Genomic DNA, 27,116 nt, shown 5'->3' on the forward strand with positions numbered 1-27,116 from the left:
CGCAGGGTCACTCATGGGGTGGGCTCACGGGTGGGGCGCAGGGCTGGGGGTGCCCATTCCTGCCGCCACAGCGCAGGGAGGTACAGGCAAGCGCTGATGGGGATGTGGGAGGCACCACACAGGGGGTCACTGACCGGGACATCGGCTGCCAGGACCGGGCTCGGGCCCCTGTTCCGGGGCCGGGTTGTGGCAGGCGGCTCTGCACAGCCCCGGGGTGCAAACGGGGCCTGGGGAGCCAGGCAGGGAGAGGAGAAGGGAGCAGGGACCCCGGGGAGGCAGAGACAGGGCAGAGCTGCACCACGGAGTTTAATGCGCCGGAGAGCTGGAAACGGGCTCTGCCCGCGGCTGCGATTCCCCTCCTGGCGGCCGCTCCGCACTCAGCCCAGGTCCCGCTCTGCTGTGGAGGATGACGAGGGTCAAGGCTCTGGTCTGAGCGCTCGTGGGCTGCACCGAGCTCCTGCAGAAGCCCGCGCTGCTCTGCAAGGGGCAGCAGCAGGCACTGAGCATCTCCCCGTGGTCCAGACAGACCTCCAGGCTGGGTCAGCCGTGGGGCAGGAGCACCCATACACGGGACAACGCTCCAAGGTGCCCCAAACCTCCCCAGCGCGGCACAGAGCTCAGCAGGCAGGGTCAGGAGTGGGGGAACCCAAAGACCTCGCGGCACAGACACTGGCAGAGGCTGTAGATGATGCAGAGGAGGAGGGTGCAGGGCACGAGGCTGACGAGGACGATGCCCAGGCTGTGGTGCTCAATGAGCAGGAGGTAGATGCCGAAGGGCAGGGAGCTGAAGTAGAGCAGGCAGAGCACGCCCAGGATGAAGCGGGGCACGGCTCGCCACCCCCAGGAGCGGCACTTGTGGCCGGGGCCGCGGCAGGGCAGCGCGCCCAGGCTGGCCGGGCGGTACAACCGCACCACCTCCAGCCTGCCCAGCCCCTCGGGCGGCGACACGTCCTCCGGCACCTCCAGGATGGTGACCACCAGGCACTCGGGGCTGGGCGCGGGCTCCAGCACGCTGGGGCAGAGCAGGACCTCGGGGGAGCGGGGGGGGCCCCGCTGCTCGTCCCGCTCACAGCCCGTCAGCAGCGCCAGCGCCGCGCCGTCGTCCCGCAGCCGCTGCACGTCCCCACGGGGCACGGGGCTGTGCTGGCGGCAGAAGGGGCAGCGGAGCTGGCGGGGGGACGCGTCCCCCGGCGGCACCATCTTGCGCAGGCACCGGGCGCAGAGGCGGTGGCCGCAGCCGAGCACCTTGGGCCTGCGGGAGCGGGCGTCGTAGTGGCTGTAGCAGATCTTGCACTCCAGCTCGGCAGCCGCCAGCGCCGTCGTCCGAGGGCCGGGCTCGCCGTCCCGCTGCGCCATGCTCCCGGGGGGCGGGCCGGGGGCTGCCCGGGCTGGGGGCAGAGGGGACCCGCTCTGAGCTCCGAGGGCCGGTTCCCGGCTGGCCCCATTGGCAGGGTCCTGCCCAGCCCCAGGGGAGTACGGCACCGGCACCGGCACCGGCACCAGCAGCAGCCCCCTCCCAGGGCGGGCACAGCCTGGATCCAGGCACTGGGTGCTGCTGCCAGAGCTGGGGCTCAGCCGCATCCCTGCCTCGGGGTCTGGCTGGGAGGGAGGCATCGGCACCGGCTGCGGGGTGAGGGCCTTGGGCACGGATGCTCGTCCCTCCCCATGTGTGCAGGCTCCTGGGGCTTGGACACGGGCTCTGCTGACTGCAGGGACCGCCCTGCCTTTCACCCCCCCCAGCACCCTCCGTACCTGCGGTGTGCGCCGGGGCTCCGGGAGGGGACGCAGCCGTGGGTCGGTGTCCGTCGCGGAGGCAGGCGGGGGCCCGGTGGCAGCGGGCACCCCATGGGGAGGTGTGGGGCTGCTGCCCGCCACGCTGCGGAGGCCCTGGCGCAGGGGCTGCCGGCATCCAACGCGGCGTTGGCCTGGCAACGGAGAGCGGGAGGAGGATGCTCGGCCGGGGCCGGTGCTATGCGGAGCTCGGGTCAGGCTCACGCACACCGCGGGGCACAGCCGGGGCAGGGGGCTCCCCCGGGGCCCCTTACAGGCTGCAGGCAGTCGGTGCCGGGGGATCAGTGCAGCCTTGCGGCCCCTTTGCTCCTGGGCGGCCCTCAGGATGCTCCTTCCCTGCCTGCGGATGCCGGCAGCGGGGACCCTGCAGCCCTTGGCCCTGGGGACAGCACGGCCGCAGAGCGGGGTCCCGAGGCACCCCCAGCACTGGCACAGCCCCGGCTCTTCCCTGGCCTGGGAACGGTGGCTCCTGCTCAGCCCAGGGCACGAAGCGCCCCTGGGGAGGGCCCCACATGCCAGTCCCAGAGCCCAGCGGCAGCACCTCAGAAAGCAGGGCCTGGGGTGCAGAGAAATGCTCGCCCCTGCCAGTGTGTGCCCGGGCCCCTCACTCCACCCCCACAGCCCAGGAGCCGGGGCTGGGGGCACATTGGGGCTGCAGCACTTCCCAGATCCAGGCTGGAGACAGCCAAGGACATCCCTACCCCGGCCCTGATGGGCAGCAGCAATCAGAGCCCCCCCAGCCCAGGCAGGACAAACCCCGCTCCCAGCGCTGCCCCGCAGGAGGAGGGCAGCGACCCAGGGACCCCACACATGGAGCCAGACACGCCTGAGCCTGGATGCGCGGGCGGGCTCCAGCCCTCACCAGTGATGGGTCGGTCACTCACCCGCTGCCCTCAGCCCCCGGGCGCGGGACAGGGCGTCTGTGCCGCTCAGCAAGGAAATGAAGGGTTTGTCCCGAGCTCCATGAGCTGCCCTGTAATCAACGTCCACACCCTGACGAGCTCAGCTCTGGCCCACCCCAGAGCAGCCCCTGGCACTGGAGCTGCCCGGAGGAGCATGTCAGTTCACACCATGAGGGTCTGAGCGAGCTCGGGATAACCAGGGCCCGGGACACGTCCAGCTCCTGGGAGCGCTGGGCTCATCCCCCCAGTCCTGCCCATGCCCCCCAGTGTTCCCAGCTGTGCCCCTGGCTGCCCCCATCCCTGCAGCCCCTTGTACAGACCCGACTGGGTCCTGGGGTGCTCCTGCTCAGGATCCATCCCTCCCACTTGCTCAAGGGAAGCATCAGGGATGGCAGCAGCCACAAAACCCCCACGGTTCCACCTTCTGCTCTCTTTGCCTGGATAAACGAGATGTCCTGGAGGGGAAAGCACGGCGCTCCCTGGCCACTGAGCACTCACACCTCCATTGAGACCTCAGCAATGAAGCACTTAACAAGGCAATGGGCCAGCACCTGCAGACAGACCCCCAAGGAGCACTTGCTCATTCTCCCCAGGGCCCACGTCTCTGCTCACCTGTGCTTGAGGAACCAGCTGCCTCGGCTCAAAATAGTGAATAACAGGCAGAAAAGGTTTCCAAAGCTGCAGCTTTCAGTGCCAGGACTCGCAGCCCTCCCCAGGGCCAGGCGGTCTCAACGATCTCCTTGTCATGGAAAGGATCCCTGGAGAGCTGTGGGGATGCTGGGAATAGGTGGCACTTGGAGCCGGGCTCTTCCTGCCCTATCCAGAGGCAGGGAAACGCTCCAGAGGATTGCAGGAAAATCTGGGGCCCCAGGAAAGCTGGATCAGAGAATGACCATGGCTGTCAACCCCCGAGCCACCCTCACAGCCTCAGGCCAGGAGGGACCGGTGGCAGTGAGAGCTCCTTAGCCCAACAGTCAGGACATGGTGAGACCGAACGTAGGAGCTGAAGCAAGACCCCAGGGGGAAGTCGGGTGCATTCACCCCAGGAACCTCCCCTCTCACCAGGGCCATCAGGACCCCCCTTGCAAGGCGCCCAGGCAGGCTCTTGGCACGGCACCACCAGTGGCTTTGTGCCATGAGGCTCAGCCTGGGCCTCCCCAACCGGGACAAAGGGCTCCCAAAGCACCAAGAGCTGAGACCGGGCAAGCTGGTTCTGCGCTGAAGAGGCGGAGCGCGACCACAGCTGCTCCCTGGAGTCAGGGCAGGGAGAGCCAAGCCTTCACCGTGGCAGCAGTTGGGGGGCTTTAGAGGCTCACACCAGTCATCAGGAAAAACCTGCTCACGGGAGGGATGGGCAGCACAGAACGGGGCAGGTGGATCTCAGAAACCCCAAGGTTTTTCTACCTTTCAGCCAGAAGGAGGGCATGGGGTGAGCACAGCCCCGGGCTGACAGAAGGAAAGGCGCGGAGCCGGCGCAGAGCTGTAATGCTGGTTTTTAATGTTCCTAAGAACTAGGAAACAAATCAAAAATAGACTTTGCTCTTCTTGATAAAAGTAATAAAATGGTTAGCGGTGTTAAATTAATCCTTACAAAACAAAACCCAAGGAGGTTAAATAAAGCCCAGAGGCTCCGCGTAAAAACCACGACGACTACAAAACAGCTGCAAAGACTTTACACACCAAAGGAACTTCTCTGCTCCGCTCCTCCCCTATACGGTACACAGCGTCGGCGAACACGGGACTCACACAAGGGAAAGAAACACGGATGCGGTGGGAGCAGCCCCGCGAGCTGCAGCGCCACGGACATAACTATTTACACTATGGACACGGAGCTGCACTGGTGCCGCCCCGGCCGCAGGAGCCCCCGGGCTCTGCCCGTCCCTGTCCTGCCGGCGCTGGGCTGTGGGCGCTGCCAGGGCCCCTCCAGCCATGGTGCCGGTGCCGAGCTCTTGCGCTTCCCGCCCGTCCCTCCGTCCATCCCTCCATCCATCCATTCCTCCATCCATCCCTCCGTCCATCCATCCATCCGTCCATCCGTCCATCCATCCATCCGTCCATCCATTCCTCCGTCCATCCATTCCTCCGTCCATCCCTCCATCCATCCATCCCTCCATCCATCCATCCATCCATCCCTCCATCCACCCCTCCCTCCGTCCATCTATCCATCCATCCCTCCATCCCTCCATCCACCCCTCCCTCCGTCCATCTATCCATCCATCCCTCCATCCATCCATCCCTCCATCCATCCCTCCATCCATCCATCCATCCATCCATCCATCCCTCCATCCATCCATCCATCCATCCATCCATCCCTCCATCCACCCCTCCCTCCGTCCATCTATCCATCCCGCCGTCCTTCCGCCCGGGCGCCGCGGCTCCTCCTCGGTGCCGCGCTGGCTCCCGTGCCCGGCGCTGCCGGAGCCTCCCCTCCCGCGGTGCGCGGGCACTGTGCAGTTCGCAGGGGGAAGCGGGTGCCGCGGAGCTGCTGCGCAGGAGTCCCCTGCGGCCGGTGCCGCGCAGGCAGAGTCTGTCACTGCCCCCCTGCCATCGGGGCCGACGCGCCTCCCCTCTGCCTCCCACCTTGCGCCTTAGTTGGGATTAGTCTCCCGGCTGCTGCTTTGCTCTCGGCCCAGCTCCCGCTCTTTGTCCACTACGGAGGAGGAGGAGGAGGAGGAGGAAGAAGACGAGGAGGAGGAGGAGCTGAGGGTCCGGCCTGAATGCTTGTAGGCTGCAACGAGCTCCTGCAGCCGCTCCGGGGTGGGCTCCCACTTGGCAAAGCCTGCGCTGTTCTGCAGGAAGAGGATGGCCGTGTTGTGCACAGACTTGTAGTACATCTCCTCTCTGGAAGAGAAGACAACAGGCACTCAGCATCTCCAACTCAGGATGCACCCAGACCCACTGCCCAGCACCTGCCCTCCTCTTCCTGTGCCACATCCAGGACAAGTATACCCTCTTTTTCTGATTCTCTCATTACCCTGAGCACAAGAGTGGGCACAATGCAGTATCAGGCACTTCTGAGTAAAGGTAGAGGCTCATGAACTTTCAGAAGAGAAGCAGTGGTGCTGCACAGCCACGCCGCTCTCTACCAGCATGTGCAGGGGACATCACCGTCCCTGCAGAAGGAGACTTGTCATGCTAAGGTGTCAGTCTTAACCAGGTACAGAGAACTTCAGTGTTTGAGCACTTGTTCCTTAAACAAGCTGTTGCCTGAACTTGTTTCTTCAGCAGCAGACCAACAGCCAACTTGCTCCACTGAGCACTGAGATCCCACCTGCCCCTTGCTCTGCTTCCCCCAAGTGACTCTGAACACCACAGCATCTGGCAGCCCAGAAACTGCTGCTCAGCTGCTCCCCAGATCTGGCTGGTGGTGGAGCAGAGCCGATCCCCACAGCACCCCAGGTAGGACCTGGTCAGGCTGCACTTGGGCCAAGGAAGACACCACTCACAAGCCTGTTGTGGCAAAATACCTCAGCAGTCATGAAACCAACAGGAAATTCACAGCTGGGGGTGAGCCCTGCCCTTGTCCTTGCCTGCTCCCTATTCCCACTGATTTCAAGTTAGGCCGTTTCTGCCGCACGGCTCAGGCTCACGTTCCCAGAAGGATCCCAGGGAAAGGCCTACTTTTTGCAGACGTGCTGGGACCCGCTGCGGTATTCGTGGTCGAAGGCCGGCAGGCTGAGCTGGTGCCGCTTGAACTTGCTCTGCTCCATGCGGATCAGGGCTGTCGTGGGAGGGTCCCGCCACTCGGGGATGAAGACGATGAAGGACAGAGGCTCAGTGGAGCTCTCCAGCAGTTTCTGTTCAAAGAGAAAGGGAGCAATCTCAGTGCTGGCAGCGCAATGACGGACAGGACACAGTTCTGCTTCTAGAGCAGCGCTGCAGCAGTCACCCTCCTTCACCTTCCACATCACAGCCCTGCTGTGAGGCTGCGGGAGCAGTGGGGAGGACAGGACAGATGCAGCTCCACACGTGAGCAGACATACCTCAAAGTGAGAGACCATGGCATTCATCAGCTCCTCACAGAACGGAGGATTTACCTCGAAAGAGCCACTTACAGGAAAAAAATCCAGGCACGGGCTGGAGGAGAAGGCAAAGATTGCTGTCAGAGAGGCTGCAGTTCTAATTTTCATACCTTAAAAAGCATGTTTCCTCAGGAAAAGCAGTCATATTCTTGGAAAGCCCAAATCCCTGGCAGTGCAGAGTCTGACCAGGCATGCTGGTCCCTGGGGACACTCCACCAGTCCTCACTGCAGGTGATTGCTGATCTAAGCTGATCGAAGGCCCAGGTCTCCACTCTCCAGAACAGGGACAAGTGCTGGCAGACCCACAAACTGCATCACCCCAGGATGAGAGGCCTTTAGCCAGACCAATGCTTCGCAGCCAGTCTGTGCCCACTCACTGCCCTTCTGCAGCCCTGAAGCCACACACTCTCCTGAGCAAACACCACAGAACCAGCCCCGCATCCACACAGAAACACAGCACCAAACGTGGACTCACCCCCTGGATCCAAAATACCCGTCTGTATCCAAGAAGGCCGAACAGTACTGTTTAAAATAGCAATTCAGGGGCGAGGCAAAGCATTCAAAACTCACTCCAAAGAGCTTGTGGAGGGCTTCGAAGACGTGCACGGGAAGTGACCCCTGCAGACCAGTTCCTTCATAGAGATTCACACCAAACATCATCTGAGGAGAGCAAACCCTGGGTGAGCCGTGCCTGCACTCGCTGTTCCTGCTGCTCCCTTCACTGACCACGGACCCAAGGCCACACGTCCATGCACCCACTCCTCTAGGTACGCAGGGCCCCCTCGTCCTTTCTCAAATTCGTGTAGGTCCCCTGCATGTACCCAAGAACGCTCTTTAGATATTTCATCCAACTCAGGCCCCACAAACCAAGTGTCCATTTTCACACATCCCCCATGAACCTTCATCTGGGCCTCAGAGTCCACAGCTACTGAAGGTTTCTCATAAATCTCTACTCCCACTGAGGTCTCTTGTCATGATCACAATTGCTCCCCTGACCACAGTCCTGTCTCCAAATGCTGGGAGCAGACCACAGACCCAGTTTAAACCCTATTTTGCATCAGGCTCCTGGAGCTGTGGGCCTCTCCCAGAGCACAGACGTAAAGTTTCTATTAGTGAGGCTTTCTGATATACAGCTGAGATGAGACAGCACCTGGTATCGACGGAGAAGGCACCAAACCCTGGGCAGGAACTTTTCAAAGCTGGAGTCGTCAATGCAACTGTACCGGTACAGAAGCCACTGCAAGAGAAAGCCCAGCATTAAGCACAAACAGAATGAGCACAGACAAGAGCACACAAACATGCCTTGGAGAGGAACGCTCAGCAGCAGCAGGAGCAGGTGGGGCTCTGCATGGAGGCTGTCAGCACATCTGCTCTTACCACGTGAGTGAACCACAAGCTCTTGACTAGCACGAATGTACCCACCAGCAAGTGTCTCGGCAAGAGCTGCCTCGCTGCGGGCATGGCCGCTCTTGCAGCACAGTTTGTGTCCAAAGCGCGCACACACACACACACACACACACACACACACACGTCAGCCTGGGGCTATTCCCAGCAGGAGCCTGACCCTGACTAAGGTGGGAGCAGCTGTCCTCATTTCTGCTGCCATCAGGGCAGTGCCCAGCAGCCCCCACCCCCTGCACCGTCCCTCCCCTCGCAGGACAGGGGACACGGGCCCCAGGGCTCAGCACGCACCAGTTTGCTGAAGTAGTTGCGGCTCACTTTGACCATCTCCCCCTTGTAGCGCACACATGCCACGTTGTTCTCCATGTGCATCTCCACGCTGGGGAGCGGTGGGGAGGGGATGGCCAGTCTCACCGGGTAGCAGTACACCAGCCTGTCCTGGACCTCGGGAGCTTCCACCTCAGCTACAGACCGTAAAGAGAAAGGCAGCCCATTAGAACCCAAGGCCATCTGGGACAGATCTTCCCTTCACCTCCAAACATGCAGTGACAGGAACAGGGCTAAAGAGCAGAGTGGTCCCCCCAGAAGCACATGGTGATCCTTCACAGATCTCGTAAGCAGCTACCTAGGTTGTGAGCTGATTCCCCAAATTAATTCCATCACCCACTGCCAGAGCACAGAAAGGATCCATCTCTAAGACAGACCTGTAGGCGGCACACAACCACCCCAGCATCGTGAGGCACATTCAGAGAAGTAAAACACCCTCCTTGTTGCTGCACTTATTATTTCAGTTTGCCCCAAACTCATCCAAACCACAATAAATATTCCCAGGTTGTCAAGCACAGGAGGCAAAGGAATCTTCCTGCTACCTTGTGGTTACCCATCATGGGCAGCAGCTTCAGCTGGGAGAGAGAGAGCTCATGGGAAAGATTAGTTAGAAGGAATGAGGGATTCAATCAGGTGGGAAGAAAAGCAGCAAAAACAAGAGCAGCTAAAGGCACACACTGGGATCTGAAGAGAGTCTGAGGGGACGGAGGGCTCAAAAAGGAAAAGAACTATGGAACAGTGATGATGAAAGCAGCAGGAACCATGTAAGAAGCAAAAGGTGCCCAGAGGCAGAAGTACAGACATAAACTAGGAAGAAAGAACAAAGAAAAGATCTGCCAGGAAAGGAAGAATGTTGTGGAGGAAAGGGATTGTCATCTGACCCCAGGAATTCATGCAGAAGTACAGCAAAAAGGTATGATCCAGGGCAATGAACTGACCCTCTGTGCACTGGGGTCAGCTCCTAACAAGCTGCTTCATCCTGGTAAATCATAATTTATGATACCTGATATTAGAGCTGGCCACAGCACCTGAGGGAAGGCATTTTGCCTCTGCACTCACAGTGTGAGTGCCAGCTAAGACCTACGCTGGACTGGCTATTCCTGACTATGAAACTCAGCCCCGTGGTCTCAGAGCAGCCCCCCCAGCACATAATGCTGCTGGAGTGGGGCCAAGCCAGAGGATGTTTGTGCTGTGGTGCAGTAGCCTGACAGCTCCTCAGAGCTGACTGCGTACCAGATATATTGTTCTCTTTGAGTATGGCAAGATTCTTCTCCCGGATCCGCTTGACGTACTCAAGGGATATGTAGTAAATCTTACTGCAGATGCCTTCAACAGAGTCCTTTGCTGCAGCAGACACGTGGGGCCCACACTGTTTGCGTAAGTGCTCCAGGCGGTCCTGAAGAACCAGAGAACCAGAGGCCCTCACACATCCCACCGGAGGGATGCAGAGCCTCCGGCACTCCCAAATCAGAGCAAAGGAAAGCAGTCGCAGCCTTCTCCAGAAGGGCCTTCATCCATCCCCAGCATGTCACATAAAGGCTTTTCCTGTGGCTTTCCCATCCTTTCCCAGGCTCCCTGTGCTCAGCTGCCCACACAGAGGGATACTGACCATGTAGTCCTCCTTAGAGGCAGAATGGTCCCGTCGCAGCCAGCTGAAGGTGTCCTCCACGTTCCACTTCACCACCTTCCTGCTGTCTGGCGAAGCACTCCTGCTCGAAACAGAGAAGCAGAAGTTAAAACACAGTTGCAGGGCAAGAGAATCCATCCACCACCACAGCTCTGCTACCGCTCCCTCCAGGCCTCCTCTGGAAAGTGCTTCCAGACATCTGCACAACTAGGGACTGCCAAAGGACAGTGCAGCTGCCTAATGCCCTCCGTACAGGAGAGGCAGAGAAAGCATTTATCTATCTTGGAAATGACCCGTTTTGACCCTGCCTCTCATTTCCAAATGCAGCTGCTGCTCATAGCTTGTGGCTCTGAGAAAACCACCCCATTAACAAGCTTTCCATTTCCCCAGTGGCTGTCATCTTCTTCAACTCTGCCCTGTGGCAGAATTTGTCAGAGAAATCCCACGTGGTATAATAAAATACTGTAAGCTTGTTGCTCTTCAACAACAGTGAGTGCTTGAGCACCCAGTTTTCATCAGGGATAAATGGCAGAGGACATCCCATGTCCAGCATTTCACAGATTCTCACTTGTCTCTGCATTCACTCAGCTTCCCAACATTCTATAACGAGATGCCTCCAGCACTACTGGTTTTCTTCTGTATGTTCCTAACCTTACTTCTCCTCAGTAAGATTATGACCAATGCTGAATAATGGGATGCAGCAGCTCCTTCTAAACTCCCTGTAACTTTCTTTTCTCCCCTGAGCATGGCAGCAATGTAAGAGGAACTCCCACCTGGACTCAATGAGCCGCTTCGCAGCCTCAGCGTACTTGAAGAGCAGTCTTTTGGCCTCCTCCCGGAACTTTATTCTGGACAACCTGAGGCGAGTTTAAAATCAGATGCATCAGTTCCACAGCTGCCACAGAGGCCAGGTCCAGTTCCCCAGATTGACACCCCCAGCACCCCACTTCATTCCAAAAGTAAAACACAAGAGCACAAAACCAAGGCAGATAAATAAATCACTGGACCAGACCTACCCAAAGCCATCCCAGCAAGGTGCCCTGCTTTGAACAGTACCTGATGGGAATGTCATTCATGATCTCTCTGAACATGGAAGGAGACACTACTGGCTCGCAGTCACTCGGTAAAAGAGGATCTGTCCCTTTGTCAACCACCTTCCTCTCCAACATCCAGCGATTAAAGGACTCCCTTGGAGGGTCAATCCCTGAAGAAACAAAAGAAAAGGGTCTAATCAACATGACAAAGGTGTGCCCAAAAGCTCTGATACGGATCATCACACTGGAATTCTGCCCGATAAGTACATAACCAACAATGTCACAGAGTAAAACCACCACAAAAGGAGATATCACAGGACAAGACAGACAAACCAAAAGGCAGACCACCTCAGTACTGCGGACTGAGGTGACCAGGGGAGCCAACAGGAACTCACCTTCTCGCTGCTGGCAGAGCTCACGGTAATGTTGCCGCAGCTTGAGAATGAGCTGGGATCGAAGCAGCTCCACCTCAGGGTGGGGAGAAAGCACTTCAGATGGTGCCCTCTGCTTAATCACTGCGTTTGTCTGAATATCCAGGTCCCAGTACACTCTATGGGAGAAGAAAATGTCATCAGGGTAGTCAGATCATGGCCTAATTAATTATCAAATATTCTAAAGATGCTTCCTTGGGCTGTCTGACCAGCCAGGAAATTGAACTATCCAGGCTCCTTGCAATCATATAGGGGGTGTTACATCCCTCAGGTTCTGCTTCAAAGATGTCTGGAAAACCAGGTGTCTGATCTACCACCGAGAAAAGGACAGAAGACAAATGGAGACAACTCACTCAGTTGGTCGTAAGAGAGCTGCCTGCTGTTTATCTTCAGGTGAAACACACCATGCCTTCAGAACAGAGGTTCCTGGAATACTGGGAGAGCTGGGGACTGGCTGAGCAGCTGGGTTCCCTGGGAGGTCAGCCTGGGGGTGTAAAAGATGAATTACTGCTCCACAGAAACAGGTAAAGTGAAGCAGCCAGTGCAGCCAATGGCCCTGCTAAGCAGCACTCGGGATACCTCCAAACTGCTACAGCACATTCTGCCTGTGCTGGTGCACATTAACATGGATGTGCAAGTCACCCTGCTTCAGTCCCAGTCTATGATATCCCAACTGCTTCTCAGTCCCAGTCTGTGATATCCCAACTGCTTCTCAGTCCCAGTCTGTGATATCCCAACTGCTTCTCAGTCCCAGCCTGTGATCTGCCGGCTCCCATGGTTTGACTCAGGCCATAAGAGAGAAATGACAACTTGGCAGGACCTGAGACTGCTTCTGCTCTTCTACTTTCTGAGTATCAGCTGAGTACACCAGGGTGGCCTGATCCTGCACAGCTCAAAAACCCAGATGCAAGTTCCAGACCCCCAAGTTTCAGCTAGAACAACATCTTTAAACCTATTTGTTTCACAGCACCAGACCCACCTTGGGCTTTTTCATACTGTTGCCGCTTGGTGGAACCTCCTCAGAGAATCTCCTCTTCCTCTGCTTGCTCTCCACAGAGGTATCTATCATCCCACCTTCCAGTGGCATCGGAGCCGCGTTCAATCCCAGAGGGTCTGACTATAAGCACCCAAACAACAATAGCACAAGTTAGAGCCACAAAGAACTGCTGTGGTTTAGCCCACCTGGTAACTCAGAACCACGCAGCCGCTCGCTCACCCCCCGCCTTCTCCCCCCCCCCCAAAGGGATGGGGAGGAGAATGGAAAGAATGTAACTCCCACAGGTTGAGATAAGAACAGTCCAGCAACTATGGTGTAACACAAACCACTGCTGCTACCACCAATAATAATAATGATAAGGGAAATAACAAGGGGAGAGAATACGACCGCTCGCCACCTGCCGACCGATACCCTGCCCGACCCGAGCAGTGATCAGGCCCTTCCGGGTAACTGCCCCCAGTTTATACACTGGGCATGAAGGCTGTGGTATGGAATACCCCTTTGGTTAGTTGTCCTGTCCCTGCTTCCTCCCGGCTTCCCCTCCCCTCCCTTGCAGAGCATGAGGCTCACAAAGTCCTTGGTCAGAGTAAACATTACTGAGCAGTAACTAAAAACATCGGTGTTATCAGCGCTGTTCCCAGGCTGAACGTCAAAACCACAGCACTGCACCAGACTGTCCTGGGTTCAGCAGTAGCAGTCATGTTTTTCCTTTGTGGTAGCTGGTGCAGTGCTGTGTTCCCAGGACACAGATACTAAGGAGAAAAATGACTGCTACTGCCGAACCCAGGACACACCCGAGTCCCAGACAAAGACAAAAAGCCCTTAGTCCTAGCCTGACATGGATGGACAGAAGAACACCAATGCTCACACATGAAGGAAGCTAAAGAATTCCCTTCTAGACCTCTGCTATATGCTTTTTTTTATGACTTAGTTGAGAAAAATGCATCACAGCTCCCCCAGGGTGTCCTTTGAGCAGCACACCACCCCAGAACAGCACCAGCCAAGTGTGCACCAGGAGGAAGAGCATTTCATTGGAACCAAGCCACACAATGGACTTCACAATGAGTTCTGGAGGCAGTGAAGACCCTCCCACGTGTGCAATCTGAAATCCACAAGACCAGAGCACCTGCCCTGCAGAACATCCCACTATCAGCACAGCCCCTCGAGAAGAGTGTGCACTTACAATGACATCGTGCTGCCCCAGGACAGGCATTTCCCACAGAGACTGGTTAGTGAAGCGATTGAAGTAGTAAGGGCGATTCTCCCGCTTGCTCCAGCACTTCTCCCAGCCAGCCTGCACCAGCTCATCTGGGAACACAGCACCAGTCAGGAGAGCAGCGTCCTCCACAGCAGCCCCACTACTGTCACAGCCCTGACACACGCACCACCCAGCTCCTCCCGCAGCAGCCTTCCTTCACTCCCCCCCTGCTCCAGGGCCCCGAGAACTCTGTGCTGAGCCCTCCTCAAGCAGAGCTGTACCTGGCAGGTCCTGCACCAGTCGCAGAGGTTTGGGGGAGCTGGGCTGGTTCTGGTTGGAAGTGCCAGGTGAGTGACTCATGAGAGACGCTTCCTCTGCAGGGCTTCTGTGATTCTCATTGGCCATTTCTCAGCAACCACACTAGAAAACACAGACATAAAACCCATGTTACAGCAGGAGATCCCAGATGCACTTGGTCCATTCAGCTATAGCACTGCAAGCTCGTTCTGGCAATAAAACAGGGTTTGAACGAGTACACACAGCACCTGAGTCCTCAGTAATACCTGCTGTCCCGCACAAACTAGCTGTGAGGAATGCTGAGCTCTATGTGGGGCCGGGTAGGGAGCTCTTAAGGCCAGCATTCAAAATACTCTTTTTCCAGCTAATGCCCTACTGAGAGCGCAGTGCATGGCCCATAGAGCAGCACTGAGAACATAAAACTAAATCCACCCCTCTGTGAACACGTACCACCTCTGCCACGCTCACACCACAGCCAAATCTGACCTGTTATGCTCAAGAGACAGTTTAAAACAACATCTACACACACAAAAGTGTTCATAATTTAACCAAACGGCCCTTGTTAAACAACTTCTGCTGTATAAAACAGCCCTACTGCTTCACTAAGAACAGCTCCTGTGGTTCAGAGAACCACAGGCAGGGGTCAGGGCCTCCTGGCCTGTTTTCCTCAGCATGTCCCAGACTAGCTGCAAGGCCTCAGGCAGGTTTAGCCTCTGGTACTTTCTCATTTGCATAACAACAGTTATACAGAAGAAGCTCTGGTGAGACAATCAAGCTCCCCTAAATCATAATGTAATGTTGCCTGCTAGAGAGAAAGAGCCGGGCTTTTCCTCTTAGTCACCACTGCTCCCCCGGGGAGGTTTTTCTAACAGCACTGCAGCCTGCTCCTCCCCACAGCCTGAAATACAGTGGCAAAGACCCGGGAAAATGAGGTCTTTTAAATAATTACTGTCACCTCAGTTACTCAACTCGACTCAGACCTCTGGGGACACGCTGCACAACACCAAAGTCAGGGCTGCAGCAGCACAATCTTGTACCCAGAAGTGTTTCTACCCAAACACCACAGCAGCCCCAGCTGTGCACACACTTCAGATCATCTCATAAGTAACCCCCTTGTTTGGTCTGCAGGCCAAGTTACCTGCAGTTATTCACCTTTGCTCCCCTTCCTGCCCATAAAACCTGCTGGCTCTGTCAGAGGAACAGAATGGTGAGAGCCAAAAGGATCCCTGAGTTAGCAGGCACTAGCTGGGGTGCCTACAGTACCACCTGTGGGACTGGTGTGATGCAGGCCAGGGCTAAGGAACTTGACCCCTCTCAGCACCCTGGAAGATGTTTCCATCCTTCCAGCCAGGGTGAGCAGGGAAAGGCCTGGGACACTGCAGGAACCGGGAGCTTAGGTCTCTGCTCACAATCAGGCAGGTGACAGTGACCAAGCCCACAGGCAAGAGAGTTTGCCACACAGCTCCAGTGCAGGGCAGCACATGCAGGGGGCTCAGCCAGCACTGGGCAGTGGCTGCAGCTCACACCTGCTGCTGAGCCCCAGCCCCTCAGCTGCCGGCTGAGGGCTCCAGGGGTGACCGGGAACTACTGCAGGCAGGGAGCCCTCCTGAGCCGTGCTCAGCCCTTGCTCAAACTGAAGCACACGCAGGTGCTCACGTGCCCTGCACTGTACAGAGAGAACACCTTGTAATGAACCGGTACATACTGATGGGACCAGAGCTCCCAGTGAATGTCAAGAGGTGGCAGACAGTGCTGGCTATCAAGATCCTCCTGCACTGGCCAGCACAGAGCAGCTGCAGCGACCTGCTGGTACTCAAACCCACTGGCAAAGAGGGGTCCACCCCTGTCTCTGCCTTCTCCTATTTCTGGATAAACCACAATGGTGGAAGTAGACAAGACGCTTGGTCAGGTTTGATGAGTACTGAATCCAAGTACCCTTAAGGTATGGGTAACGGGAAAAGCAAACTGATGGGAATCCTGACTTTTCTGCAACTAGTGCTGGGACTTAAGACAGTGAAAGGGATCCAGAATAATAATAAAGGGATCCAGAATAATCCAGCATTTTATGGTGATTATGGTTGGTTTTATACACCATGGTGCATACAGTACTTCACAGACAACACTGTCCCTGCCCAGAGAGCTTACAACCTAGGAACAGCAACGAGACCAGAAACCGCAGCAAGGGGGAAGAAGACACAAAGTGACCAAGTACAGCGAACAGGGTCGTTGTTTGTTTCCATTTCACTGAGGCGGGATTTTACACAAGACAAGGGCAAACGCAGACAAAGGAGAGCAGCGACAGCCCCGGGGACACAGCAAAGCTTCTCCCTCATCCCAAAGCCGCTCCGGGAGCCTGGAGGCCAGGCCACCGCCTCCCTCCGTCGCTACCTGTCCCGTCCATGTGCCCGGGCGGGACACGGGCCGAGCGGGGCTCCGCTCCCGTGGCGGCACGGACACGTGTGGCGAGCGCGCCGGGGCCCAGGGACCGCGTCAGCCGCGGGCAGGGAAGCAAGCGTGTGCTGCCCGGCAGCGCCCGGGGCTGCGCTCCCGGCGGCGGTGACCGGACGGAGCTCCTCGGCGCGGCGGGCCGGGACCGGCGGGCAGCCAAGGGGGCCGGGGCCGGGCGGGTGCGGAGCGGAAGCGGCGGCGGCGACAACGCTGCAGGCTGGACGGGAGGAGTCCGGGTGGAAGCGGGGCGGAGGCGGGCGGCCCCGCAAGTACTTACGGTGGCGGGCTGCCTGCCGGGACGCGTGGCCGTCGCTCCGTGCTGGCCGCTGGCGCGCCGGGGCCGCATCCTCATAGCGGGGCGTCCCGCGCCGGGCCCGCGGGGGCCGCTGCGGACACAGGAGGCCGTTACGGCGCCGCGGGGAGGAGCCTCCGGGCGCGCGCACGCGCGGCGGCGGCATCGCGGGCCCGCCACGGCCAGGGAAGGCGCGACGGCGGCGACTGCGCTCTTAAGATGGCGGCCGCGGGCCTGCGCCGCCTCCTTCCGCCGCCCGCCCGCCGCCGCCCGCCCCCCCACCCTTGCTCGCGAGCAGCCGCGGTCGCGCCGCTCACCTGTGCGTGCTGCCGGGGACTGCGGGCACCGGCCGCCGCGACACGTGCCCCACCTCCGCCTCGCCCGTCCCGCCGCCGCCATCTTGCGCCGGGACCGCGGGCCGGCGGTGCGCAGGCGCGGGGCCGCCCCCCCTCGGCACTGCGCAGGTGCCGCCTCGCGGCCACCGCCCGGCACATGCGCGCTGCCCGCCGCCCGCCGGCCCGCCAGCAGGGCGCCTGCGCGCAGCTGAGCCCGCGCTCGGGCGGGGGGGAGCGCATGCGCGGAAGGGGTGCTGCGCCCGCGGAGCCATCTTGGGTGCGTGGGGCCGGCCCCGCCGCCGCTACTTCGGGCCTGCCGCGGTCACTGCGGCCCTGCCCAGCCCAGCCCAGCCCGGCCCAGCTCTGCCCAGCCCGGCCCAGCTCTGCCCTGCCCGGCCGCCGCTATTTCGGGCCTGCCGCGGTCACTGCGGCCCTGCCCGGCCCGGCCCAGCCCAGCGCTGCCCAGCCCAGCCCAACCCAGCCGCCGCGGGCGGGTCCCTGCACAGGCCAGGCGCGGCCGCCGACAAAGCGCCTTTGAAGAGGCGCCGGGGAGGGGCCGGCGGCGGCGGCAGCTCAGCGGGTCCCGTGGCGGGGCTTCCGCAGCCCGGCGGGCCCGGGCGTGGCTTGTCCCGGTGACCGCAGCGGGCGCCCCGCGCGTCCCCGCCGGGGCAGCGTTATCCTGGCCGCAGTCGGGTACAGACCGGCTCCGGTGCTGGCGGTACCGGGGTGTGCCCGGCCCCGCGCTGCGCGGCTGCATCTGAGCCCCGGCGGTGGCCCTCGGCAGCCCAGCCTCCCCGTGGGACTCGTCACTGCTGGCGGCTCGGCGGGGCTGCCCTCACTCCGGGCCCGCCGTGGCGTTGGCACCTCCGCTGCGGGCCCTGTCCTGCCCGCTCCCTCCGCGCTGCCCTGCTTTCCGCGGGCTCCCCGGCAGCGACCGCAGCGCTCCCTCTCCAGCAGGTCCTGCCCTCTGCTCCCGGAGCACCGGGGTCAATGCAGGAGTTAATGCTTGCGAAGCAGTTGTGGGGGGATAAGTGCTGTGTAAGCACTAAGCCTCCCCAGAGCCTCCCTGTGATGGGTGCGAGCCGGCGGGACAGCTCTGCTGCCCCACAGCGCAGATAACCCCTCTGTGGCCCGGGGTTATCAGACCGACCCCTGCCTGCGGGGGAACAGCGGGTTCCGAGGGTAGAGGAAGGGGCTGTGAGGGCAGGGGCAGCTCTCGCACGCTCTGTGCTGGGTGCTTGCCGGGCGGGAGGGAGTAGGACAGCAGCCTGAGTGCTGCTGGCAGCTTCAGCAGTGCCCATCACGGTGCCATGAGCGCCGGGACCTGCCCGGCCGCCGGCAGCAAGCTGGGCACATCCTGCAGCCCCGAGCGCTCGGGCAGTGGCTGCTGCACCCGGCAGCATCGGCGGCTTCTGTGCCTGGGGCTCACGTCGCAGATGGGCATGAACCAGCCTGCACCGGCATCCCAGAGCCTGAGCTGGGCTCCAGCCCAGGGCCGGAGCTGGCAGAGCCCGGCTGGGGGGAAGTTGGCACCAGGAGCAGCAGCCGGGGGGGCTGCCCCGACTGACGGAGCCCTCAATCCCCACGTGCCCCGCGGGGACAGGCGGGAGCTGTGCCCGCAGCGATGTCCCTGCCCGCGCCGGCAGGCAGCGAGCCCGGGACCCGCATCCTCCCCGTGCCGCTGTCTCCTCCCAGCTGTGGGCTCGCAAGGAGTGGCCGCGGGTGGGCTCTATAAAGGCAGAACCGCAGCCGGCGCTGAAGAAACTCCTGGAGCTGCTGGAGCTCTCCCTCCGTGCCTTCACGTGATCCAGCTTCCCCCCGCCAGGGGAGCCGAGGACAAGCCCCGCTGTAAGTACCCGCACCGAGCCGGGTTGTGCCCTGCTCCCCGGGCCCCGCTCCCCACGCTCGCCCTGTGAGAATGGGGGGCAATGGAGCGGGGAGCCCCAGAGCGTCCCCCAGCCTTGCAGGAGCTCTGCCTGTTGCTGCTGCTCAGCCCAGCCACCGGGCCCTAGCACATCCCCGCAGCGGGGCTGGGGAGAGGGGTGCTATGGGGCTGCCCGGCTCCCTGCAGCAGCAGCTCACAGCCTGTGCGCTGCTCTGCGGGACTGAGGCTGTTCAGCGCTGGACGCTGCTGGGGCTGCAGGAGCCGACTGCTCCCAGGGCACTGAGGCCTCGCGGGGTCCGTGCAGGGGCTTGTGCGCAGCGCCCCGGGTGGGGGCTCTGCCTCTTGTGGGCTGCTCCTCTCTGGGGGTTCAGGCGATGGGGTCTGGGCAGCAGCAGGAGCTGCGGGTGCTCCTCGGGCCGTGCCCTGCCCGGGGGCTGTGAGCAGGTCAGGCACCGGCCGTGCCCCTCCAGCCCGCCCCTGCTGACCCTCTGCTCTGCTCTGCTCCAGGTACGAGATGGCTGCCGGCGGCCGCCTCCTCCTCCTCTTCCTCCTCCCCTGGCTGGTCACCGCCTCACAGAGCCCACCCGGCTGCAAGATCCGGATCACCTCCAAGGGGCTGGACCTGGGTAAGTGGCCCCAGGGCCTGGGCAGAGGGAGGTTGGTACACAACCCTGGCTGGGCTCTGCCTGTGCTGCACACACAAGGGTGATGCTGCTGGGGGGGAACACAGCCTGGCTGTGGCCAGCCCGGGCTCCCTTTGCTTTACAGTGAAGCAGGAGGGGCTGCGCTTCGTGGAGCAGGAGCTGCAGAACATCACAGTGTCAGACCTGCACGGGAAGGAGGGACAGTTCCACTACAACATCAGCCAGTGAGTGCTGCCTGCTTCCCGCAGCTCCCTGCACCCGTCTGTGCGTCCCACCCGCTCTGTCCCCTCCTTGCAGGGTCAAGGTGATGGACCTGCAGCTAGCGTTGTCGGACCTGCACTTCCAGCCGCAGCAGCACCTCGTCTTCAACATCAACAATGCCTCCATCAGCCTGCGCTTCCGCAGGCAGCTGCTCTACTGGTTCTTGTGAGCTTCCTCCTGCTCCCACTGCCCACCGCCGGCTGTGCCCGCTGGGTGCTGAGGGCTCCTCTCATCCACTTTCCTCGCTTCCAGCTATGACATCGGGTCCATCAATGCCTCCGCGGATGGTGTCCACATCCACACAGTGCTGCAGCTGGCCAAGGACGAGGCTGGGCGCCTCAAGATCTCCAACATCACCTGCAATGCCTCCATTGCCAGGATGTACGCAGGCTTCTCCGGCACGCTCAGGTACACCCGACACTGCTGCAGCAGCCCTGTCCCTCTGCCAGGGCAGCTTTGCCTGTGCCCAGCTCCCAGACTTCCCCTTCTGCACCCTTTGCCCCCCCCGCCTGGGCTTTGTGCTCACATGGAGCTGGAGTCACAGGGGAAGGCAGGCAGCTGCAGAGCTGCTGTTGTGTCCTGCAGGAAGGTCTACGAGTTCCTGAGCACCTTCATTGTCACAGGGATGCGCTTCCTCCTCAGCCAGCAGGTACAGCTCAGTGCGCACAGGCAATGGGGACCACAGCCTTCTGCTGCCCTGCAGCAGCAGGAGGACCAGGTCCTCATCCAGACCTCTTAGCCCAGCCCCTTGCCTTTCAGATCTGCCCATCACTGGAGCACGCCAGCCTGGTGCTGCTCAACTCTGTGCTGGACACGGTGCCAGGTGAGTGTCGCTGGGGCAAGGGATCAGAGCTGGGCATCGGGCTGCTTGCGGGCACGGTGACAGCAGCACGTCCTCCTGGCAGTGAGGAACTACGTGGATGAGCACATAGGGATTGACTATTCCCTCCTGCGGGATCCGGCCGTCTCTGCAGACACCCTTGACCTGGACTTCAAGGTGAAGGCTGGATCCTGCCCTGCTGAGAGCAGCTGTGCTTGGCTGCATGCTGGGCACCACGGAGCAGCCTGGGCTGTGCTACAGCTCCAGAAACCTCTCCTGTTCTCGGCCTAGGGCATGTTCTTCCCACGTGTAAGAGAGAACCAGGAGCTGGAGAACCACGCGGTGGAGCCGGTGATCAAGGAGACCGAGCGCATGGTTTATGTCGCCTTCTCTGAGTACTTCTTCGACTCGGCCATGCACGCGTACTTCCAGGCGGGTGTGCTGGCCATCGAGCTCCAGGGGGAGAAGGTAAAGCAGTGCAGGACACCCAGCTACAGCAGGCAGCTCTCTGCGGGCAGGCAGGAGGGAGGGCTGGGCTCTGCCCACACAGCAGATGAGGGAACAGCTCTGCTGGGTCAACAGCGACTGCTCGCTCACCCTCGGGTGGTTTGTCCTCCCTGCAGGTGCCCAAGGACCTGGAGGTTCTGCTGAGAGCCACCTTCTTCGGCACCATCTTCATGCTGGTGAGAGCAGCACGTGGCCAGGCGGGAGGCACGGGGCAAAGCCCGGCCCCGCTCCCTGCCCGTGGCTCACCTGCCCTCCTCAGAGCCCCACGGTGGATGCGCCCCTGCGGCTGGTGCTGCAGGTCTCGGCTCCCCCCCGCTGCATCATCAAACCCTCGGGCACCTCCGTCTCCGTCTCTGCCTTCCTCAACATCTCGCTGGTGCCGCCTGGCCGCCCAGCCGTGCAGCTCTCCAGCATGGCCATGGTGAGCAGGGACCCCTGTGCCTGGAACAGCGTTTCCCAGCCCACATGGGAGGCTGCGGTGTCCCAGAGCAGAGGGACAGGGAGGCTGCGAGCAGCACCCAGGGCTGTGGTTCACCCTCCTCTCTCCACAGGAGACAAAGCTGAGCGCCAGGGTGTACCTGCAGGGGAAGGCACTGCGCGTGCAGCTGGACCTGCGGCGGTAGGGCCGGTGTGGGGCACTGGAGGCTGCAGGACGGTGCCCCCCGTGCCCCGCTCACGCCTGGTTCCCCCCCGCAGGTTCCGCATCTACTCCAAGCAGTCGGCACTGGAGTCACTCGCGGTGAGCTCCCACAGCAGCCCCTGCCCTGCCCGGGGCACAGGACACACCCCGAGGCCCCTGGGGCCGAGCAGGGCCTGGGCTGCTGCTGCTGCTGCCTCACCCAGACCCCTCTCCCCGCAGCTCTTCTCGCTGCAGGCCCCTCTGAAGACGCTGCTGCAGTTGACCATCATGCCCATCATTAACGGTAGGCACCAGTGCTGCCCGCACAGGGCCTGGGGCAGCCGCACTTGGCTTCACTGCATCTCTCCCTCCCTACAGAGAGGACCAAGAAGGGGGTGCAGATCCCACTGCCAGAAGGCATGGACTTCACTAAGGAGGTGGTCACCAACCATGCGGTACGAGGACAGCCTGGGCCCCCGCAGTGGGCGCAGGGACTGTGTCCTGTGGGGCAGGGCCCGTTCCCACCCAGGCTCATGCTAATCCTCTCCCCCCTCGCAGGGATTCCTCACGGTGGGAGCTGATCTCCACTTCTCCAAAGAGCTGCGAGAGGTGATTGAGAAATACCGCCCAGCGCCCACAGCTGCTGCCCGTCCCAGCTCAGAGCCCACAGCACCCAGCGTGGAGCCCCCCCAGCTCTAGCGCTTCTCCACACTCCCTCACTGTGGATTAAGGGCAGATCCCGGGCTGGACCCGTAGACTGTAGGTAGGAAGCAGCTTCCCCGGTCCCACTGGCATGTCCTGCAGGGCCCCGTGCCCTGGTGGGTAGCAGCAAGGTGGAGACGGACGCTCTGGGAACCCCTGCTGCTCCCCTGCTCCTCACACTAATAAACCACGCGACTACAACCCCTGTGGCCTCGATGTTTGGAGGATGGGCCTGTGTTGTGCATGGGGAGAGGTGGGGAAGGAGGCAGCTACAGACCAGTGGCAGAGGGGCTCAGAGCAACTGCCCCTCCCTGCTCTTGCGGGGGCCCTGTTTCCAGGCCTCAGTGAACACTGAGCAGTGGAGGGGACAGAGGACACACAAGTCTTGGTGCCCCAGCAGAGTGTGGCAGTGCTCACTGCTACAGCATCCTTGGCACAGGGTGGTACTCATCGGAGAGCAGAGGGGCAACAGAGTGGTGCGAGGAGCTGGTCATAAGGAGCAGAACCACCTGGCTCAGAGTTTATTGCAAGTTCCCAGAGCACGGTGTGCCCTGGGCAGGGAGCAGGCAGTGGGACTGTCATTATGGAATGCCTCCTGCAGCGGGATCAGAGGTGAGAGCGGGTCTGGAGCAGACAGCCCTCCAGGAGCTGCCTGCAGCCACCACCTGCACTGTGCTTTCCTAATGGGGCAGCTCCCTCTGCCCAGGGCTCTGCGTGCAGGGGCAAAGGGAAGTGTGGGGCTGTGCCAGACCCGGGGGGGAAGCAGCTGCTACCCCAGACAGGGAAGAGGCGACACAGGAAGCCACATAAGAGGTGGCAGCTGCAGCAGGCGCACAGCTCCTCACCCAGCGAGAGCAGAGCCCCCAGGGCTGCTCCTGCAGCCCCATCCTCACCCCAGGCTAGTGCAGGGAGCCCCACAGGCTGCAGCAGGGGCGGGTGTGTGGTGCAGGAGCCCTGGCGCAGTTGCGGTGGGGCTGTGTGGGAGGTGCCGAGGGCAGCCGGGTGCTGCCTCCACTGGTTTTAGTATGGCTCATTCCTAATGAAGCGGCTGAACATGGTGAAGGCAGCGAGCGGCCGGTCCGTGGGCACCATGTGCCCAGCTCCCTGTGGGACATGGGTGGCAGCAGGTCAGCCACAGCCCAGCCCCGCTCTGGCTGTGGCACTGGCAGCCCTGTCTCCCCCGAGGCCACGCAGCCCTACCTTGATGGTGAGGAAGGCGATGTTGGTAAATTCCTTCACGAAGCCCCCGATCTGGTTTTCACCTCTCTCCGTGTAGAGCCAGGGCCGGCGAGCCACCTGAACCTGGCAGCAGTGCGGTGCCCTCAGCGCCCGCTGCCCTCACCCCAGCCAGCCCCAGCACACAGAGCTGGGGAGCGACCCGGCCCGGGCCTGCACTGCCCATTTACCTTCTGGCACAGGGAGTCCACAAACCACTCGTCCCCAAGGAAGTTGCAGGCCATGTCCACGTCCCCGTTGTACACCAGGATTCGGTATTTCTGTGGGGCAGAAGGACAGTGAGCGCTCCGCAGCTCGGCAGAGCCGGTCCCGGGGCCTGGCGGCTCCCCCCCACGCACCGTGGCTCCGAGCAGCTTCAGGTACTGGTCGTTCATCTGCATGTAGAGGCGCTTGTAGCCGCGGTTCACCTCAAAGCTGTGCAGGAAGCGTCAGCATGAGGCGGCCGCTGGCGCTGGGGCCGGTCCCTCCCGCCCGGAGCTCTCTCACCTGCAAACCTGCCACTCCGGGGCCTCGGCGGAGATGTGCAGAGCCTTCCGCACCTCCGGCGCGTTCAGGTACACGCTGATGTCCGTGGAGTTGGTGCAGGGCGGGTCCATCCGCACCTTATTGCGGGCTACCGGCATCCGGAACAGGTTCTGGGAGAGCGGGGAGAGGCCGTGCCGCAGCTGCCCGCGGGGGTGGCCGCTCTCTGCCCCCTCCCGCGCCCCTGAGGACACGCGCGGCCCCACAGCTCACCTGCCGCCACGAGAACCTCATGGGCATGCGGATGAAGGAGTTGCCCAGGTCGTGGGTGATGAGGTAGTCACTCTCATACCTGCAGCAGGAATGACGTGGGATGGGCTGAAAGCTCTGGAGGAGCAAGAGCTTGGGGCCCTCCCTGGGGGAGTCCTTGACAGCAGCCAGGCCTGGTCAAAGGGTCCCAGAGGGGCCCCAGCCCAGCGCCAGCCAGGACCCCCCCCCCCAGCAAACCAAACTGAGACCTGCTGCCCTGGGGCTACTCTGACCTCAAGCCCCCGGGGACGCCGCCGTCACACGGCGCATACAGGTTGTAGATGTTGAGGCCGGACTCCTCCACAATCTGAATCATCTCCTCCATCTGCAACGAGCCGCAGGAAGGGGTTGGGACTCAGCAGGATGCTCCAGGGTCCATGGCGGGCTCTGCTCCCCCACACCAGCACAGGGTACGTGCCGCTCCCCTCACCCACCTTGAGTGTGCAGTTCAGGTTGGAGTTGTCGTGGAAGTTGCACTTCTCCTGGGAGCAGCAGAAGGTCTGCAGGTCTTTCCACAGCCTGTGGGCAGAGACCAGGGTCTTGAACCGCACTGCCCAGGTGGCAACACCAACAGCACCGCAGGCTCCCGGCTGCAGCACCGCAGGCTCCCGGCCTTGCTGCTGCATAGCACATGGCTCAGCCCGTGCCCTGTGTGCCCATGAGCAATCACACCCATGGAGCTGCCTGTGACAAGGGGCCATCTCCACAGCACGGCTGCTGGCCCAGGCCAGGGGCTGCCCGTGTCCCGCACACCACAGACCCAGCCAGCCTTGGGGACAGGGACAGAGCATCCAGCAGCACCCCCCCTTCTTACTCGGTCCCCAGCAGGCCGTGGTAATAGGCAAAGTAAACCAGGGAGTTGTCATTGATCTCATAGGATGAGAGACCATTTCCCACAGCGATTCCCTGCGAGGCAAGAAGAAAACAACTCTGTTGTGTTCCCGCTCCCCACAGGGCAGCCACAGGCAGCCGGCAGGAAGCAGATGCAGCTCTGTTTACTGCACGGAGGGAACAGGGAGGGTCAGGGCTGCCTGAGAACGCTCCTTGGGTCCCGCACGGCCGGGCCGGGCACGTCCGCAGCAGCCGCTGCCAGCATCAGCACGAGATGAAAGGCGCGGGGCCAGCCCTGCCCCACACCCCAGAGAGAGCCCCGCACGCCTGTCCCCACCGCGGCAAGGCAGGGCCAAGCCCCTGCTCAGGCCAGGCGGGCGGCAGAGCCCCACTGCTCACCTTCAGGTTGAGGCTGGGGTCCTGCATCACCCACTCGGCCAGCGTGGGGATGTAGATTCCCCCGTAGCTCTCCCCCGTGAGGTAGAGATCGTTCTTGCAGTACTCGGGGAAGAGCCGGAGGAAGTCCTTCAGGGCCAGGTAGTTGTTGTGAGCAACCTGCAGGGCAGAAGGGCCGAGTCACCAGCAAGGCAGGACCCCTGCTCCGGGATGGGCCCCTCCATCAGCCCCATCACTTGCCTCCGTGTCGTTTGTGGCGTAGTTTTTGTCATCGGAGTACGAGAAGCCGACGCCAGCGGGGGACTCCAGGTAGAGCACGTTGGCAACCTGCAGGGTGAGCAGAGGAGAGGGAGCTCACAGCATCTGCTCCTGGCTTGAAACCAGCAGCACCCATGGGTGCCTGGCCCGGCCCAGGGCTCCTGCCAGGTCTTGAGAACAGACTTGAGAGGAGAGTGAGCCAGGCAGGGGGGCTGCAGGAATGGGTTCTGTGGCACAGGCAGGAAGAACCAGCTCAGGGCCACCCTCTCCCCTCAGCTGTCAGCGGTGGCAGCGCCTGTGCCCGTACCTTGTTCCAGGCGTAGTCGTTGTACTTCAGTGTGACCCCATCGGGCTGGACCTGGGGAGGCAGAAGGCAGTGACCGAAGGGCACAGCCAGGCTGGCCCTGGTGGGGTGGCTCGTGCTGCACACACAGCCTGACAGCCCCGGCCACGGGGCAGCTGAGGCTACTGACCAGGAAGGGACCGTGCTCCTTCAGGAAGCCCTCCATGGAGCTGCAGCCCGGGCCCCCGTTCAGCCACAGCACCAGGGGGCTGCTCTGGGGGTTGCTCTGGGCCTCCACGAACCTGCGGATACGCGGTCGTCAGCGCCCGGCCAGCGCCTGCCCTCGCCCGGGGCACAGCCCAGCGCCGGCCGCACGTACCAGTAGTGCAGGCGCTTGCCCGGCCCGGCGCAGAGGTAGCCCGAGAAGTGCCGGAAGGACGGCTGCTTGCGCAGCCCGGGCAGGAAGGTCACCTCATGGTCCGGGGGGGCGGCTCTGCTCAGCCCCAGCAGCAGCGGCAGCGCCAGCAGCAGCACCGGCCCCATCTGCGGGCGGCGGGGGAGAGAGGTCGGGGCGCTGCCGGCCGGGAACGGCACCGGCAGCGCCCCACGAACCGCCCCGGCTGTCCCCGGCCCCGCTCCCGCTCCCGGTGCCCGGTCCCGTCCCTCCCCTCCGCCCGCTGCCGCTGACCCCCGCAGCTCCCGGCGCGGCTCCCGCAGGCGGCAATACCGGCAGGCACATGATACCCACCCATATGACCTCCCGCGATCACGTGAGCGGGGTGGGGCCGCCCGGAGGCCAAT

At 61.6% G+C, this 27,116-nt stretch overlaps 4 protein-coding genes across 4 annotated transcripts; 1 reads left to right on the forward strand and 3 right to left on the reverse strand.

Moving 5' to 3' along the window:
• Window positions 1-489: 489 nt before the first annotated feature.
• LOC134166332 (E3 ubiquitin-protein ligase RNF182-like) lies at window positions 490-2,219 on the reverse strand. The gene is made up of 2 exons (XM_062623885.1): window positions 1,753-2,219; window positions 490-1,388 (listed from the first exon to the last, which is right to left on the reverse strand). Exons 1-2 carry the CDS (start codon window positions 1,907-1,909, stop codon window positions 631-633), a joined length of 915 nt encoding a protein of 304 aa, XP_062479869.1. The 5' UTR covers window positions 1,910-2,219; the 3' UTR covers window positions 490-630.
• Window positions 2,220-5,060: 2,841 nt separating this feature from the next.
• On the reverse strand, window positions 5,061-16,861 carry PCIF1 (phosphorylated CTD interacting factor 1). Its single transcript, XM_062623766.1, has 16 exons — window positions 16,753-16,861; window positions 14,012-14,150; window positions 13,716-13,840; window positions 12,515-12,652; window positions 11,889-12,019; window positions 11,500-11,654; window positions 11,127-11,274; window positions 10,844-10,927; window positions 10,053-10,152; window positions 9,677-9,839; window positions 8,408-8,580; window positions 7,866-7,952; window positions 7,191-7,375; window positions 6,677-6,770; window positions 6,315-6,490; window positions 5,061-5,534 (listed from the first exon to the last, which is right to left on the reverse strand). Exons 2-16 carry the CDS (start codon window positions 14,133-14,135, stop codon window positions 5,282-5,284), a joined length of 2,136 nt encoding a protein of 711 aa, XP_062479750.1. The 5' UTR covers window positions 14,136-14,150; window positions 16,753-16,861; the 3' UTR covers window positions 5,061-5,281.
• Window positions 16,862-18,724: 1,863 nt separating this feature from the next.
• On the forward strand, window positions 18,725-22,741 carry PLTP (phospholipid transfer protein). The gene is made up of 16 exons (XM_062623781.1): window positions 18,725-18,950; window positions 19,495-19,613; window positions 19,756-19,855; window positions 19,929-20,057; window positions 20,145-20,300; window positions 20,478-20,541; window positions 20,652-20,715; window positions 20,798-20,889; window positions 21,004-21,180; window positions 21,336-21,395; window positions 21,479-21,640; window positions 21,771-21,838; window positions 21,916-21,958; window positions 22,079-22,142; window positions 22,217-22,293; window positions 22,397-22,741. Exons 2-16 carry the CDS (start codon window positions 19,502-19,504, stop codon window positions 22,535-22,537), a joined length of 1,509 nt encoding a protein of 502 aa, XP_062479765.1. The 5' UTR covers window positions 18,725-18,950; window positions 19,495-19,501; the 3' UTR covers window positions 22,538-22,741.
• A 294-nt stretch (window positions 22,742-23,035) lies between these two features.
• CTSA (cathepsin A) lies at window positions 23,036-27,115 on the reverse strand. The gene is made up of 15 exons (XM_062623782.1): window positions 27,004-27,115; window positions 26,695-26,858; window positions 26,506-26,617; window positions 26,340-26,390; window positions 26,015-26,101; window positions 25,778-25,933; window positions 25,362-25,453; window positions 24,982-25,066; window positions 24,781-24,872; window positions 24,512-24,590; window positions 24,263-24,411; window positions 24,115-24,190; window positions 23,947-24,036; window positions 23,741-23,842; window positions 23,036-23,644 (listed from the first exon to the last, which is right to left on the reverse strand). The coding sequence occupies exons 1-15, from the start codon at window positions 27,052-27,054 to the stop codon at window positions 23,561-23,563; spliced, it is 1,470 nt and encodes a 489-aa protein (XP_062479766.1). The 5' UTR covers window positions 27,055-27,115; the 3' UTR covers window positions 23,036-23,560.
• Window position 27,116: the final 1 nt, after the last annotated feature.

This window comes from Pezoporus occidentalis, unplaced genomic scaffold, assembly GCF_034315485.1.
Source record: "Pezoporus occidentalis ecotype Australia unplaced genomic scaffold, CSIRO_AGI_Poc_V1 ctg259, whole genome shotgun sequence".
Taxonomy (NCBI): Eukaryota; Metazoa; Chordata; class Aves; order Psittaciformes; family Psittacidae; genus Pezoporus; species Pezoporus occidentalis.